The 18,071-nt window shown below is 42.8% G+C and overlaps 1 protein-coding gene across 1 annotated transcript in view; it reads right to left on the bottom strand.

The window, feature by feature from the left end:
* LOC145400747 (large neutral amino acids transporter small subunit 1-like) overlaps positions 1-16,946 on the bottom strand; it is a 27,397-nt gene extending 10,451 nt beyond the window's left edge. Inside the window, exons 1-3 of the mRNA XM_080273182.1 lie at positions 16,738-16,946; positions 8,879-9,105; positions 2,107-2,232 (exon numbers count right to left, since the gene is read on the bottom strand). Coding sequence (XP_080129308.1) covers positions 2,107-2,232; positions 8,879-9,105; positions 16,738-16,946 — 562 coding nt within the window. The remainder of the gene's footprint in view (positions 1-2,106; positions 2,233-8,878; positions 9,106-16,737) is intronic.
* Between the last annotated feature and the right edge of the window lie 1,125 nt (positions 16,947-18,071).

Here is an 18,071-nt window from a genome sequence, read left to right as displayed (position 1 = left end):
ATGGTGGTGATGGTGGTGGTGATGGTGGTGATGGTGATGGTGGTGATGGTGGTGGTGGTGATGGTGGTGGTGGTGATGGTGGTGGTGGTGATGGTGGTGATGGTGGTGGTGGTGGTGGTGGTGGTTGTGGTGTTGGTGGTGGTGGTGGTGGTGGTGGTGGTGATGGTGGTGATGGTGGTGACGGCGGTGGTGGTTGTGGTGATGGTGGTGGTGGTGGTGATGGTGGTGGTGGTGATGGTGGTGGTGGTGGTGATGGTGGTGGTGGTTGTGGTGATGGTGGTGGTGGTGATGGTGGTGGTGGTGGTGGTGGTTGTGGTGGTGGTGATGGTGGTGGTGATGGTGGTGGTTGTGGTGGTCGTGGTGGTGATGGTGGTGGTGGTGATGGTGGTGGTTGTGGTGGTGGTGGTTGTGGTGATGGTGGTGGTGGTGGTGGTGGTGGTGATGGTGGTGGTGGTGGTGGTGATGATGATGATGATACTAGGTGGAGCAGCAGAATATAAAACACTGTCTGGCCAAGCAGACCCATTAACCACAGGCCAGCAACCGTGCCTGCAGGGCCGTGCCATGCAGTAATTGATGCTCACTTTCGCCTGACAGCACCTCGCCACAGCAAGGCGCGGGGAAATGTGTGAAGGTTTGGTTCCTGGATGGACGTCGCATTTGCGTCTCTCCACCAGTTAACAGTGATACCGTAGCAGGCTCCACATCGCCCTAAAATCTGGTTATATGGTTACCACCCAGCGTTGTAAATGGTTTCTCGGGTGACAGGCAATCATTAGGCTTGTCACTCCATGTAGAGTTACCTGAAGTGAATAGAAGGATGGGAGAAACAGGAAGAGATAGAGCAAGACAAAGACATAGAATAAGAAATGAGATGGAAGAAATAGGCAGCACTACATCAAGTGAGTGGATGACAGTCGCCACCACCTATCACCACCACCACCACCAGAAGTAGCAGTAGCAGTAGTAGGGGTGGTGGTAGTAGTAGTAGTAGTAAATGAAATACAACAGTCTATGGTAGATGCGATGGTGGTAGTTGTGGTAGCGATGGTGGTAGTTGTGATAGCGATGGTGGTAGTTGTGATAGCGATGGTGGTAGTTGTGGTAGCGATGGTGGTAGTCGTGGTAGCGATGGTGGTAGTCGTGGTAGCGATGGTGATAGTTGTGATAGCGATGGTGGTAGTTGTGGTAGCGATGGTGGTCGTTGTGGTAGCGATGGTGGTCGTTGTGATAGCGATGGTGGTCGTTGTGGTAGCGATGGTGGTAGTTGTGGTAGCGATGGTGGTAGTTGTGGTAGCGATGGTGGTAGTTGTGGTAGCGATGGTGGTAGTCGTGGTAGCGATGGTGGTAGTCGTGGTAGCGATGGTGGTAGCTGTGGTAGCGATGGTGGTAGTTGTGGTAGCGATGGTGGTAGTTGTGGTAGCGATGGTGGTAGTTGTGGTAGCTAATAAGTGTGGTAGGGGCCTCCCCCCCTCCCTCTCTTTCTTTCTCTCCTCATCCATCACCACTATCTCCTTACCTCCATACATCACTCTCTCTCTCTCTCTCTCTGTATGTCTGTCTCTGTCTCTGTCTCTCTCTCTCTCTCTCTCTCTCTCCATTTCACTGATTGCCTAAGTTAAGACAAACCTCGTCTCTCACACTCTCTCTCCCTCCCCTCTCCCTTTCCTCCCTCCTCCACCTCCCTCCCTCCCTCCCTTTTCTCTCTCATTTCACGGAGGACCTTTGATGAATTCTCTCTCTCTCTCTCTCTCTCTCTCTCTCTCAAGGAAATAAGGGAAATGATGATGATGATGATGATAGGAGAGAGAAACCATTAAAGTGTAATTAAGTAAACTCTCTCTCACTCACTCTCTCTCTCTCTCACTCACTCACTCACTCACTCTCTCTCTCTCTCTCTCTAACTTGGGTCAATTTGTCATAACTTTCACTACAATTAGCCAACCCTACTCATTCTTGCTCCCTATTCCCAAACACCTCTTCCTTAGCGATTTATTTATGGATATGGCTGGTTAATATCAGTGTGTAAGTTTTATATGACACGCAAGAGGACAGTATGGCCTAATAAGTAAATCGCTTAGGGTCAGGCGTTAGGGAGCTTCTTACCTCTGGCCAGGTGCAGGATGCCGGAGATGATGATGATGATGAGGGCGAGCAGTTTGGCCAGCGTGAAGAGGGTCTGGATGCGCATCGTAAAGCGGACCGACAAGCAGTTTATCCCCGTGAGCAGACCTGGGGGGGTAGGGGGGGTTAGATAGATAGATAGATGGATAGACAGATAGGTAGGTGGGTGGGTGGGTGGGTGGATGGATGGTGGGTAGGTAGGTTGGTTGGTGGGTGGGTAGGTGGGTGGGTAGGTGGGTGGATGGTAGGTAGGTAGGTAGGTAGGTAAGTAGGTAGGTAAGTAGGTAGGTAGGTAGGTAGGTAGGTAGGTAGGTAGGTAGGTGGGTGGGTGGGTGAGTGGATGGTAGGTAGGTAGGTAGGTAGGTAGGCGGGTGGGTGAGTGGATGGTAGGTAGGTAGGTAGGCAGGTGGGTGGGTAGATAGATAGACAGATAGATAAGTAGATAGATAGATAGATAGAGAAATACCGATCAGTTGTTTACAGAAATCGGATCATTTTATATTGCATACTGACAGATAGATAGATAGATAGATAGACAGATAGATAAAGACATACACACACACGGACAGACGATGGACAGATAGATAGATAGATAGCACCAGCTCAGATTATTGGTAAACATGGAACCCCACTATGTGTATGTATGTATGTATGTATGTGTGTATGTATATATGAACGTGTGTAAGAATGTATGTATTTATTAATGTGTGTATGTATGTGTAAACGTATGTATGCATGTAAATATGGGTATGAATGTATGTATGTATGTGTGTATGTATGTATGTGTGTGAATGTATGTATGTATGTATGTATGAACGTGTGTAAGAATGTGTGCATTTACTGATGTGTATGTATGTATGTATGTGTAAATGTATGTATGAATGTATGTGTGTATGTATATATGTATGTACGTATGTGGCATCCAACCCTATATAAGTGGCATCCAACCCTATATAAGTGGCATCCAACCCTTTATAAGTGGCATCCAACCCTTTATAAGTGGCATCCAACCCTTTATAAGTGGCATCCAACCCTATATAAGTGGCATCCAACCCTTTATAAGTGGCATCCAACCCTATATAAGTGGCATCCAACCCTATATAAGTGGCATCCAACCCTATATAAGTGGCATCCAACCCTTTATAAGTGGCATCCAACCCTTTATAAGTGGCATCCAACCCTATATAAGTGGCATCCAACCCTTTATATATAAGTGGCATCCAACCCTTTATATATAAGTGGCATCCAACCCTTTATATATGTGGCATCCAACCCTTTATATATAAGTGGCATCCAACCCTTTATATATAAGTGGCATCCAACCCTTTATAAGTGGCATCCAACCCTATATAAGTGGCATCCAACCCTTTATATATAAGTGGTATCCAACCCTTTATATATGTGGCATCCAACCCTTTATATATAAGTGGCATCCAACCCTTTATATATAAGTGGCATCCAACCCTATATAAGTGGCATCCAACCCTATATAAGTGGCATCCAACCCTTTATATATAAGTGGCATCCAACCCTTTATATATAAGTGGCATTCAACCCTATATAAGTGGCATCCAACCCTTTATATATAAGTGGCATCCAACCCTATATAAGTGGCATCCAACCCTTTATATATAAGTGGCATCCAACCCTATATAAGTGGCATCCAACCCTTTATATATAAGTGGCATCCAACCCTATATAAGTGGCATCCAACCCTTTATATATAAGTGGTATCCAACCCTATATAAGTGGCATCCAACCCTATATAAGTGGCATCCAACCCTTTATATATAAGTGGCATCCAACCCTATATAAGTGGCATCCAACCCTTTATATATAAGTGGCATCCAACCCTATATAAGTGGCATCCAACCCTTTATATAAAAGTGGCATCCAACCCTATGTAAGTGGCATCCAACCCTATGTAAGTGGCATCCAACCCTTTATATATAAGTGGTATCCAACCCTTTATATATAAGTGGTATCCAACCCTTTATATATAAGTGGCAGCCAACCCTATATAAGTGGCATCCAACCCTTTATATATAAGTGGTATCCAACCCTATATAAGTGGCATCCAACCCTTTATATATAAGTGGCATCCAACCCTTTATAAGTGGCATCCAACCCTTTATATATAAGTGGTATCCAACCCTTTATAAGTGGCATCCAACCCTTTATATATAAGTGGCATCCAACCCTATGTAAGTGGCATCCAACCCTTTATATATAAGTGGCATCCAACCCTTTATAAGTGGCATCCAACCCTTTATATATAAGTGGTATCCAACCCTTTATATATAAGTGGCATCCAACCCTTTATATATAAGTGGCATCCAACCCTTTATATATAAGTGGCATCCAACCCTTTATAAGTGGCATCCAACCCTTTATATATAAGTGGCATCCAACCCTTTATAAGTGGCATCCAACCCTATGTAAGTGGCATCCAACCCTATATAAGTGGCATCCAACCCTTTATAAGTGGCATCTAACCCTTTATAAGTGGCATCCAACCCTATATAAGTGGCATCCAACCCTTTATATATAAGTGGCATCCAACCCTTTATATATAAGTGGTATCCAACCCTTTATATATAAGTGGCATCCAACCCTTTATAAGTGGCATCCAACCCTTTATAAGTGGTATCCAACCCTTTATATATAAGTGGCATCCAACCCTTTATATATAAGTGGCATCCAACCCTATATAAGTGGTATCCAACCCTTTATATATAAGTGGCATCCAACCCTTTATATATAAGTGGCATCCAACCCTTTATATATAAGTGGTATCCAACCCTTTATATATAAGTGGCATCCAACCCTTTATATATAAGTGGCATCCAACCCTTTATAAGTGGCATCCAACCCTTTATAAGTGGCATCCAACCCTATATAAGTGGCATCCAACCCTATATAAGTGGCATCCAACCCTATATAAGTGACATCCAACCCTATATAAGTGACATCCAACCCTATATAAGTGGCATCCAACCCTATATAAGTGACATCCAACCCTATATAAGTGACATCCAACCCTATATAAGTGGCATCCAACCCTTTATAAGTGGCATCCAACCCTTTATAAGTGGCATCCAACCCTTTATGTGGACGGGATCAAGTAGCTTAAAAAGGGCGGGAATTTTTCTAATGGGGAGAAAGGAGGATCATATGCATCCTGTCTCTCTCCCTTTCTATCTATCCATCTCCCCTTCTATCTATCTACCTATCCTTCAGTGTTTATCTATCTGTCCTATCTCTCTCTCTCTTTCTCTCTCGTATGCTTGTCTATCTATCTATATGAATGTCTATCTATCTATCTATCGTCAATTTATCTATCACACTGGTCAGGTCTCTATCTTATCCTCTTCAGTTTATCTATTAGTCTCCATCCACCAATCTATCTATCTATCTATCTGTACGTAGCTATAGCAATCCTTCCGTCTTTTATCTATCCATCTATCTATCTATCTAACCATCCTATCTATCTATCTATTCAGCCATCCTACCTATCTATCTGTCTATTCAGCCATCCTATCTATCTATCTATTCAACCATCCTATATTCTTCTATCTATCTATCTATTCAGCCATCCTATCTATCTGTCTATCTATTCAGCCATCCTATCTATCTGTCTATCTATTCAGCCATCCTATCTATCTGTCTATCTATTCAGCCATCCTATCTATCTGTCTATCTATTCAGCCATCCTATCTATCTATCTATCTATTCAGCCATCCTATCTATCTGTCTATCTATTCAACCATCCTATCTATCTATCTATCTATTCAGCCATCCTATCTATCCATCTAGCTATTCAGCCTCCTATCTATCTATCTATCTATCTATCGTCAGTCTGGCAGCTGGGAGATCAATCTATAATTATTTTCAAACTCAAAAAGTCGTTAAAAGTGAAAAGTTTGAATTTCATAATCCTCCCCTTCCTCCCTCCCCCCCCCTCTCTCTCTGGCTAAATCGGATGAAAAAAAATGTTTGGAATTTGCCCGTAACGAATTTCACTCATGAACTGAATTTTGACTCTGCCCTGTGACTCTTACCTTTGACCTATTGCTTTAAAAAAAACTGTAGATTTTCTCCTTGGGTGACCCTCAACTTTTCCACCAAGTCTGGCTAAAATCGGATGGACACTTCTCGAATTATCACAGTCGGAATTATTTTCAGGGTGACGCACTTCGACGAATCTTATATATGAAGGAGAATTGAGTCTCCTTGGTTACTAGTCAAATTAACCTTTCAATCTGACTACACCTGATCATTAACGAAGGAAAAAAAATTGAAGATGTTTGCCAAGCGGAAAAAAACGGACTAGGGATGTTTTTTTTGGTGTTTTTTTGAATAGAAGGAAGAGGAAGTCAGGGTCGCAACTCAAAGGTGGGACTGTCCTGCGTGTTTTGGCGGGAAAGTTACTTGTAGTGTTTCCCAGCCAGGGCTTCTCACGTCACACACACACACACACACACACACACACACACACACACACACACACACACACACACACACAACAAACTTACATGGACACAAACATTCTCACTTACATGTTTCTTGTCACACACACACACACACACACACACACACCGCTCGTTGGTGCAGTGGTAACGTTCTCGCTTGCCAACTGGTGGACGGGAGTTCGCGCCTCGCTCAGGTTGCGAAAAGTTTCACTGACGAAGTGGGTGGTTACTGTCCCCCTTGAGCAAGGGGACGTGTGTGTGTGTGTGTGTGTGTGTGTGAAGGTCACAGCCTTGCCCTTAGATCGGACTATATGAGCCCTCAGCTCCCGGGAGGGTAAAAGCTGACAATCACGACCATCAAGTGATCCTGACCGACCCAGTGAATTACACACACACACACACAACAAACTTACATGGACACAAACATTCTCACTTAGATGTTTCTTGTCACACACACACACACACACACACACACACACACACACACACACACACACACACACACACACAATTTCAAGAGGAATTAAACAAGCTTCATGAATGGGGCAATACATGGCAAATGGAATTCAATGTGGACAAGTGTCGTGTAATTATATTGGGTAAAAGTGACAAAAGACCTGATTGGGATTATAAGTTAGGAAGATCAACCCTACAGTCTAAGTAAAACACTGTGATCAACCCTACACATCAACCCTACACACATCAGAAAGAGAGAAGGACCTAGGTGTGATTATCAGTAACAGACTATCTCAAGCTGACTCAGTGCAAAGGTACGGAACATGTATACACTGCTTGTTAATATGAGCATAGCATTCACATACATAAATGAAGACATGCTGAGAAGGATAATAACATCATTCATTAGACCAACCCTGGAATATGCATCAGTAGTCTGGAGTTCTCATCTCAAAAAACACATAGATAAGATTGAAAAAGTACAAAGGGCCGCTACAAGATGGATACCAAGCTTAAGGGACCTAAGCTACGAAGAAAGACTAAATAAACTGAATCTACCAACACTACAGGAGAGAAGGAAAAGAGGTGACATGATAATGCTATATAAGTGCATATCAGGGAAGGAGAAAATAGACATAAATGATTACTTAACATATGGAGAAGCATCAGCAAGAGAACACTGCAAAAAACTGCATAAGAAGAGAGGTGATAAAGACGCAAGGAAATTCAGTTTCCCAAACAGAGCAATTGATCAATGGAATGCACTACCGAATGAAATAGTGTGTGCCAAAACAATTCACAAATTTAAGGATATGTACGATAAATATGGTCTAAGACACGGGACAATACGAGCTTGACTCATTCCTGTAAAGATACAATTAGGTAAGAACAATTAGGTAAGAACAATTAGATAAGAATAAACTAAGAATTCAAGATGGAAGATGGCAATTTTAGGCCAAGTTAGAATGAAAGGAGTATGGTATGTCCGGATTAGCGAGGGTGTCCGGATTAGTGGTGGGGGTGTGACTTTATACCCGTGTCGTGTTGTGGTGATTTTGGTAAGGCTTCTCTCTCTCTCTCTCTCTCTCTCTCTCTCTCTCTCTCTCATACATTATTATCACACACACACACATAAATACACACACATACATACATAAATACATACACACACATATACATACATGAAGACACACACACACACACACACACACACACACACACACACACACACACACACACACACACACACGTGACCACACCGCACCAGACAGATCATGTAACACGTGTGCTACCTGGCTACTGACCTGTGTGTGTGTGTGTGTGTGTGTGTGTGTGTGTGTGTGTGCTACTGTGTTTTTGTTAGGTATACATGTGTTATAAAATTACATCAGTCTCTCTCTCTCTCTCTCTCTCTCTCTCTCTCTCTCTCTCTCAATCTATCTATCACGTAAAGAGGATTATACACGAAGCCAAAAGCAGTCACATGGGTTTGCATAGGTCTGTGAGGGTAAGTATACACACACACACACACGAGAGAGAGAGAGAGAGAGAGAGAGAGAGAGAGAGAGCATTACCTATATTATACACTGGTTAGATTATACCATTAGAGAGAGAGAGAGAGAGAGAGAGAGAGAGAGAGAGCATTACCTATATTATACACTGGTTAGATTATACCATTACAGAGAGAGAGAGAGAGAATTACATATACACTGGTTACTTTAGCTTAGGTTATACTCAGATTATACTGCTATGCTATGCTATTAGGTTATACTTTGATTATACCGTTATGTTATGCTATGTTATGTTACCAAGATCCTGTTACTCACACAGTGCAGCAGCGGCCAGGATCATCACGGCGGGTCTCGGGGGTATGCACGCTGGGAAGGAGAGAGCGACGGCATTCTCAGCGAAAGTCAGAGCTACGACGGCCTGTGTAGCGGGTCGGATCACCACTACGTTCACCCACAGTGTCAGAAACGCGGCCAGTCCACCAAAAGCTTCTAAAATGTAAGCGTATTCTCCCCCAGCCGCAGGGAGCATCGTACCAAGCTCCCTGGAAGAAGAAAATTAGGGAGAGATGTTACATATATGCTTCTAAGTCCTAGTCTTCCCTTAGAATAAACTTATATTTAAAAAGGGAGAATTAGAAGTGTAGTAAACGCGGCCATTCCACCAAAAGCCTCTAAAATGAAAGCGTATTCTCCCCCAGCCGCAGGGAGCATCGTACCAAGCTCCCTGGAAGAAGAAAAAGGGAGAGAGAGGTTACATATATGCTTTTAAGGCCCAATCTTCCCTTAGAATAAACAGATTTAAAAAAAGGAGAATTAGAAGTGTAGTAAACGCAGCCATCCCACCAAAAGCTTCTAAAATATAAGCGTACTCTCCCCCCCGCCGCAGGGAGCATCGTACCAACCTCCCTGGAAGGAGAAAAGGGTGAGAGAGGTTAAATATATGCTTCTAAGGCCTAATCTTCCCTTAGAATAAACATTGAGAGGCACAGAGGAAGAAGAGACGAGGAGGAGGAGGAGGAGGAAAAAAGAAGAAAATAATGATGATAATGATGAAGGAGTGGCTGGAGGAGGGGAAGTAGTAGAAGAGAAGAGACGAAGGAGAAAGAGAAGAGGAAGAGGAAGATGATGATGATGATGAGGAAAATGAAGGAGGAGGAGGAGAGAAAGGAGTAGATGATGATGATGAAGGAGGAGGAAAAGTAGAAGGAAAAAAAGTAGTGTTGGCCAAACGCCTGAAGGACAGACTTATATGCACGTCCACACCACCCGCTGCACAGAACCACGTACACATATACACACATACATACATATATTATACATACACACACACACCCGTTGGAAAGAGCCTCGTACACATATACACACATACATACATATATTATACATACACACACCCGTTGGAAAGAGCCTAGTACACATATACACACATACATACATATATTATACATACACACACACACCCGCTGGAAAGAGCCTCGTACACATATACATACATACATACATATACTGTACACATACATACACCCGCTGGAAAGAGCCTCGTACACATATACATACTTATACACATACATACACCCATTGTAAAGAGCCTCGTACACATAAACATACATATTTACAAATACACATACACATATATACACCGACTGGAAAGAGCCTCGTATTCATATGCACACATACAAATATACATACATACATACACACATACACCCGCTGGAAAGGCCTCGTACACATACATACATATATACACATATACATACACCCGCTGGAAAGGGCCTCGTACACATACACATATACATACATACTGTACACACATATATATATACACCCGCTGGAAAGAGCCTCGTACACATACACATACATACATACATACACATAGGCCTACACCAGCTGGATACAATCTCGTACACATTTTCATACATGCATACACATACATACATACATACACATACAAATATATACACACACATGCATACATACATACGTACACGCAAACTTCAGTAATTACCAGGTAGGCTACCATCTGTCTGTCTGTCTGTGTCTGTCTGTCTGTCTGTCTGTCTGTCTCTCTCTCTCTCTCTCTCTCTCTCACTAAAATAATCAACTACTTTCATTTTGAGAAGATATGGAAATGATAGGGCGCTAACCATCCACTCATTCGATGTAGTGCAGCCTGAAAGTGACTATACTGTTAGTAGTAGTAGTAGTAGTAGTAATAGTAGCAGTAGTAGTAGTGTGGTAGAGGTAATAGTAGCAGTAGCAGTAGTGGTGGTGGTGGTAGTAGTAGTAGTAAAGTGGTAGAGGTACCGGTAGTAGTAGTAGTAGCAGTAGTGGTGGTGGTGGTGGTAGTGGTGGCGGTGGTAGTAGTAGTAGTAATAGTAGTAGTAGTAATAGTAGTAGTAGTAGTAGTAGTAGTAGTAGTAGTGGTAGTGGTAGTAGTAATAGTAGTAGTAGTAGTAGTGGTAGTAGTAGTAGAAGTAATGGATCAGATGTTCAAAGATTAATCAGTTTAACTTCAACACAAAAAATTCCTCTTCTCCATTACCATCACGAAAACTTTGCAAGACAGGCAGAAAGGAATGGAACATCGACTTCCATGTACAGTACCGTAGCTCCCACCATCTCTCTCTCTCTCTCTCTCTCTCTCTCTCTCAGTACATCCTTAAAATAGATATAACACCTTTTCAGTATCTATTTCATCTATTTATCGTTTATTTTAATCTTTACCGTTACGCATTCACCATTTTTCGACAAGCATAAGTACAAATCCTCAGCCCACCAATTCCATCCACTCACTTGATGTAGTGCTGCCTACTTCTTCCTTAGCCTTTATCATTCTTTTTCTGTGTCTGTCCTCCTCTCTTCCTTTCTCCCATCTTTCCTGTCACTTCTCATTGCTTTTCTTTCCTTTTCAGGTGGCTTTACATTGAGTGACAAGCCTAATGGTTTCCTGTAGCAGGAAACCATTTACAACGCTGGGTGGTAACCATGTAACCAAACCATACGTGCTCCCTACGTGTCAACAAGTGGGTTGATGGAGGGTAGTGTCCCTCTCCGTAAAACAAATAACTCAAAGTCAAATGGCCACCCCTTACGGGATTATGGCGTCTGGCAATAGATAGACAGATAATTTCAAATAATCAGACCACCAATTCCACAAAGAATCAAATATGTCTGCAATTATCTACGTTATATTTTTGAATTTCTGCTCCATTATAGTTAGAAAATACGGTAGATTTTTAAAACGAAGATATGGCAAGCTGAGTATCGTACGCCCGCCATCCCATAACGTCAATCACCTGTCGTACGTATGGGGGAAGTTGTTGTACACTTGAAAATGTAAACAAAGGATACGTTAATTTGAATTTGAATTAATTTATATGGAATTAGATTTTTGAAAAGGAGGTAATTTATTAATGGTGAAAAAGGGAGAGTAAAAAAAAATGTAAAGAATTCCACGGAGAGATAAGACAGGAAATGCTTCGATACGGTTAGCCGGAGAGAGAGAGAGAGAGAGTAGTGCATATAAGTGTGTGTGTGTGTGTGTGTGTGTAAGATTCCAAGTATGTGAGTATTGGGTTCCTAGTATGTGTGTATGGATTTCCCGTGTGTGTGTGTGTGTGTGTGTGTGTGTGTGTGTGTGTGTGTGTGTGTGTGTGTAATATTCCAAGTATATATGTGTGTATTGCGTTCTTAGTATGTGTGTATGGATTTCCCGTGTGTGTGTGTGTGTAAGATTCCAAGTATGTGTGTATTGCGTTCCTAGTATCTGTGTATGGACTTCCCGTGTGTGTGTGTGTGTGTGTGTGTGTGTGTGTGTGTGTGTGTGTGTGGAAAACCAAGGGAAGTTTGATAATTACACAGAAAACCGTTGCCTCGTCTGGAAAACCGTATTGCTAAGATGGAGACGAGGATATTCTGAGAGAGAGAGAGAGAGAGAGAGAGAGAGAGGCGGGATCAAACTGTTGCATCACACAAAACATCCACGTGACAGCCCCCCCCCTCGTCTCTCTCTCTCTCTCTCTCTCAGAAGTTAAGATAATGAGACGACCGTGAGAGAAAAGAAAAAAACACCAGAAAAAAATCCTCCATGACGCCATAAACCCTTTAGCCAATAGGAGGGAGCCACCGTGACGTCATAAGCCCGTTAGCCAATGAGAAGATAGAGAAGTTATGACGTCACCAGTTTCTAGCCAATGAGAAGGAACCAACCGTGACGTCACACAATGAACCAATGACATTCAACTAACGTCAGAGCCAGCCAGCCAATGGGAGACACGTATGACGTCATCAGCCCTCTAGCCAATGAGAAGAGACCTTAGCCATGACGTCACAGCCAGCCAGCCAATGGGAGACACTTATTCATGACGTCATCAGTCCCCAGGCCAATGAGAAGCGACCGAAGCCATGACGTCACAGCCAGGCAGCCAATGGGAGACTATCTAGCGGTTTTTGTCAAGTATATATCATTCTTGGAAGGCAAATTCAGCGAAAAAAACGCGGGAAGTTTGAAAATTACACAAGAAACCGTTGCCTCGTCTGGAAAACCATATTGCCAAGATGGAGAGGAGGATATTACGAGAGGGAGAGAGAGAGAGAGAGAAAGGAGGATATTCTGAGAGAGGAGAATATTCTGAGAGAGAGAGAGAGAGAGAGAGAGGAGGATATTCCGAGAGAGAGAGAGGAGGATATTCCGAGAGAGAGAGAGAGAGAGAGAGAGAGAGGAGGATATTCCGAGAGAGAGAGAGAGGAGGATATTCCGAGAGAGAGAGAGAGAGAGAGAGAGAGAGAGAGAGAGAGAGAGAGAGGAGGATATTCTGAGAAAGGAGGATATTCTGAGAGAAAGGAGGATATTCTGAGAAAGAGAGAAAGAGAGAGAGAGAGAGAGAGAGAGAGAGAGAGAAAGGAGGATATTCTGAGAGAGAGAGAGAGAGAGAAAGGAGGATATTCTGAGAGAGAGAGAGAGAAAGGAGGATATTCTGAGAGAGAGAGAGAGAGAGAGAGAGAGATTCATTTATTTTAGACAAGATTTTCGCCCTTCTTGCAGCTCCACATCCTTTCACCAGCACTTCTTCGTGACTAGCATCGTGCACTAGAGTTAATTTTAGAAGGCCAAGGTAAAATGGAAGGAGTATAGTACAAGACTGAGGGCAACTACTTTCCACAGCACTTCTTCGTGACTAGCATCGTATTCTGGTGTGATTTTTGAACCTAATATTTTAAGTAACCGTCTATTGCACAACCACGGTCCCTAATTTCAAGAGAGAGAGAGAGAGAGAGAGAGAGCACAAGGTCAGGGGAATGAATATGGACAGGTCGGTAGTGTGTGTGTGTGTGTGTGTGTGTGTGTGTGTGTGTGTAAGAAAATGTGTACTAGACTACATAAATTGCGTGTGTGTGTGTGTGTGTGTGTAAAAAAGGTGTACAAGACTATATATTGTGTACGTGTCTATATGTATGTGTGTGTGTACATGACTACATGAATTGTGTGTGTGTGTGTGTGTGTGTGTGTGTGTATTCAACCACACAATAGAATTTGCTTGAAGAATATTACTTTAGGCTATTTCTGTAACATCTTTTGCCACAACTACCACCACCACTACCACAGCTACCACCATCACTATCACCACCACTACCACCATCACTACCACAACTACCGCCATCACTACCACAACTACCACCACCACTACCACAACTACCACCATCACTACCACAACTACTACCATCACTAACACAACTACTACCATCACTACCACAACTACCACCACCACCACCACTACCACAACTACTACCATCACTAACACAACTACTACCATCACTACCACAACTACCACCACCACCATCACTACCACAACTACTACCATCACTAACACAACTACTACCATCATTACCACAACTACCACCACCACCACCACTACCACAACTACTACCATCACTAACACAACTACTACCATCACTACCACAACTACCACCACCACCACCATCACTACCACAACTACTACCATCACTAACACAACTACTACCATCACTACCACCACTACCACCACCACCACCACCACTACCACAACTACTACCATCACTAACACAACTACTACCATCACTACCACAACTACCACCACCACCATCACTACCACAACTACTACCATCACTACCACAACTACCACCACCACCACCACTACCACAACTACTACCACAACTACCACCACCTCTACCACAACTATCAAAATTACTTGACTCAGCGATTCGTCTAGGATGGCTCTCTCTCTCTCTCTCTCTCTCTCTCACACACACACACACACACACACACACACACACACACACACACACATAATTTCATATACCTTATGTGTATGTGTATGTATGCGTGGTCAATATTCCACGCACACACGTACATCATTAGACTCATGGAAAGACGCAAATTGTCACGTACACACGGAAAATATACACATACAAATACATACACACCAATACACACACACATCTTTCATTTCTACTTTCATGTAAACCTAACATATGCACATACATACATATACCTACACACGCACACAAAAATGACACGTACACAGAAATACACAGAAGGCGAGACAATGGCTACCCTAGGGAAATATATTGAGAGAGAGAGAGAGAGAGAGAGAGAGAGAGAGAGAGAGAACTGCCTTATCTCCATCTTGATAACCGAGCCGTAGCAATAGAGTAACACTAGGAATATGATGCTAGTCACGAAGAAGTGCTGTGGAAAGGATGGTGAGCTGGTGTTCTATCTTGTTCCGCCACTGAGCTATGGAAAATAATCTCTCTCTCTCACACACACATTCTCTTTCTCTCTCTCTCTCTCACACACACACACACACACACACACACACACACACACACACAATTATTCTCTCTCTCTCTCTCACGCACGCACACACACACACATACACACACACACACGCACACACAATTATTCACACATACACAATTATTCTCTCTCCCTCTTTCTCTCTCTCTCTCTCTCTCTCTCTCTCTCTCTCACACACACACACACACACACACACACACACACGATTATTCTTTCTCTCTCTCTCTCTCTCTCTCTCTCTCTCTCTCTCTCACACACACACACACACACAATTCTTCTCTCTCTCTCACACACACACACACACACACACACACACGGGTCAAACTGACTTTGACCTGTGACTTCAGATGGCGTGGGACTACAATGAGACCTTACACACACACACACATACACACACACACACACACACACACACACACACAGGTACATAAATACATACACACACATACAGACACACACTACAAAAACACATACATACACGGTACATACATACATTCTCTCTCTCTCTCTCTCTCTCTCTCTCGTGTGGCTAGGGATCGAGCAGGATGTATTAATCACTGACAAATGTAAATATGTGTAAACTGAAATTATGTGGTAGACCAAAACCTGTATGAAATGAGTGGATATTAACCGTACCTTCACTACCACAACTACCACCACCACTACCACAACTATCACTACCACTACCACAACTACCACCACCACTACCACAACTGCCACTTCCACAACAATCACTACCAGTACCATAACTATACTACTACCACAACTACCACCACCACTACCACAACTACCACTACAACAACTGACACTTCCACAACTACCACTACCACAACCACCACTACCACAGCTACCACCATCACAACTAGGCTACCACCATCACTACCACAACACCTCCCAACAAAAAACAACACTTCTTCCTTACATTAAAAGATAATAATAATAATAATAATAATAATAATAATTCACCCGAAGCAGAGAGTCCCCCTGGTGCAGTAAAACATCGTATTAATCCAAAAATTTTTAAAACACACACACACACACACACACACACACACACACACACACATCTTCCTAGCATATCAAAAGAAAAATAAAGGAACTCACCCAAAGCAGAGCCCCCATAATGCAGTAAAACGTATTGATGCAAACTCTTAATACACAGATGCGCCCCCACACACTTATTTCTTGCAATTAAAAAAAAAAAAAAACACCCAAAACAGAGAGCCCCCATGGTGCACTAAAACATCATATTAATCAAACCCTTTTAAAACAGATGCGCTCCCCACACACACCTATTTCTTGCTCAAAAAAATAAATAAATAAATAACGAACTCACCCGAAGCAGAGAGCCCCCATGGTGCAGAAGACGCCGCAGAAGCCCCAGATGAGCAGCGCCGCCCCTGGGGACCCCGCGGATGCCAGGACGCCCCCGGGGGACACGAAGACCCCGGAGCCGATGATGGAGCCGACGATGATGCTGATGCCGTTGAGGAGAGTCACCTTCCGCTTCAAAACGATCCTCTCGCTGGTCAGATTCTCCGCCATCTTGAAAGTTGGGTTGTTTACTCAAACTTGAATTTCTTATCTTTTCAGGGTTCTTCGGGCTGCCTCTTGCCTTTCCTTAGGGAATTTTGAGATATATGTCTTTTTTTTAGGTTATAGAACTTTAATATATTCGTCAGTTGCCTTTAAATTATCCAGATGAATCCAGTTTAAATTCCCGACAAGGATGTTTAAGGGATACGTAACTATTTTTTTATTTTCTTTTTTGTTCCTTGTTTGGTGTTCTTTTTTCCTTGCAGTGCTTTTGTAACTTCTTTACTTTTTTTTTTTTTGTCCTTGAATTCTTGTCCTTTTTATAGCACTTCGCCTCTTGTTTCTTCTGTCTCTCCTTTTCTCTTTTGTCTTTCTTCTTTTCTTCTTATCCCCAAATCCCTGCAATAAATGGCAGCTCAGACGGCGATTAGGATTTACGGCGGGAGCTAATGGATGGCGGAGATATTTTGCGATCGGAAGACCTCTGGAAGTGCGGTGGTAAAACTCAGAGATTTCAATTAAAAACTCATTTAAATTGCGACCGGCGTCCTGCTAGGTGTTGGTAACCTTGGTCTGCAGAAAAACGAGGTCCTGAATCAGCACAATATTCTCCTTCATTGTCTCGGGTGCATTGTTTGACGAGAAATAAACGCCAAAGTTAGCCACAGCACAGAATATTAACCGCACTGTCCACCGCACCAAGACCTAGAGGTGAATGCCATGGAACAGGTCCTGGATGTGCGAGACAGCTGGACCAGACGGTGCTAGGGTTGCCACAGATATCGCTAAACTTGTTCGTAAAAAGGCTAGACTCGAGGTGTACAAAAATCTCCACTGAATTGTTAAATAAAAATACAGAATCACTAAAATAATCCCAATTTTAAAAAGTATCTATACTAGGGCTAGATTTCTTACCATTCCGCGTTAAAAAACTCTCGCAATATTAAGGTAATTATGTAAATAAAGGAGGAAAAGCGCTTAATTGGCAACATTAAACGGTGCATGACCCTCAACGTATCGTACAGGAGGAAAGGCTCATTTAATATATATTCCCTTTTCATTACTAGGATATGGTGTATTATTATCAGTAGCAAAGCCAAATTACTTTTTTGAAATTATGTGTGTAGGAAAATA

The sequence above is a fragment of the Coenobita brevimanus genome, chromosome 53, assembly GCF_032717465.1.
Source record: "Coenobita brevimanus isolate Jiangsu-jjx chromosome 53, ASM3271746v2, whole genome shotgun sequence".
Lineage (NCBI taxonomy): Eukaryota > Metazoa > Arthropoda > Malacostraca > Decapoda > Coenobitidae > Coenobita > Coenobita brevimanus.
The sequence above is the reverse complement of the archived record's forward strand: the minus strand, read 5'-3'. Positions and strand labels throughout refer to the sequence as shown.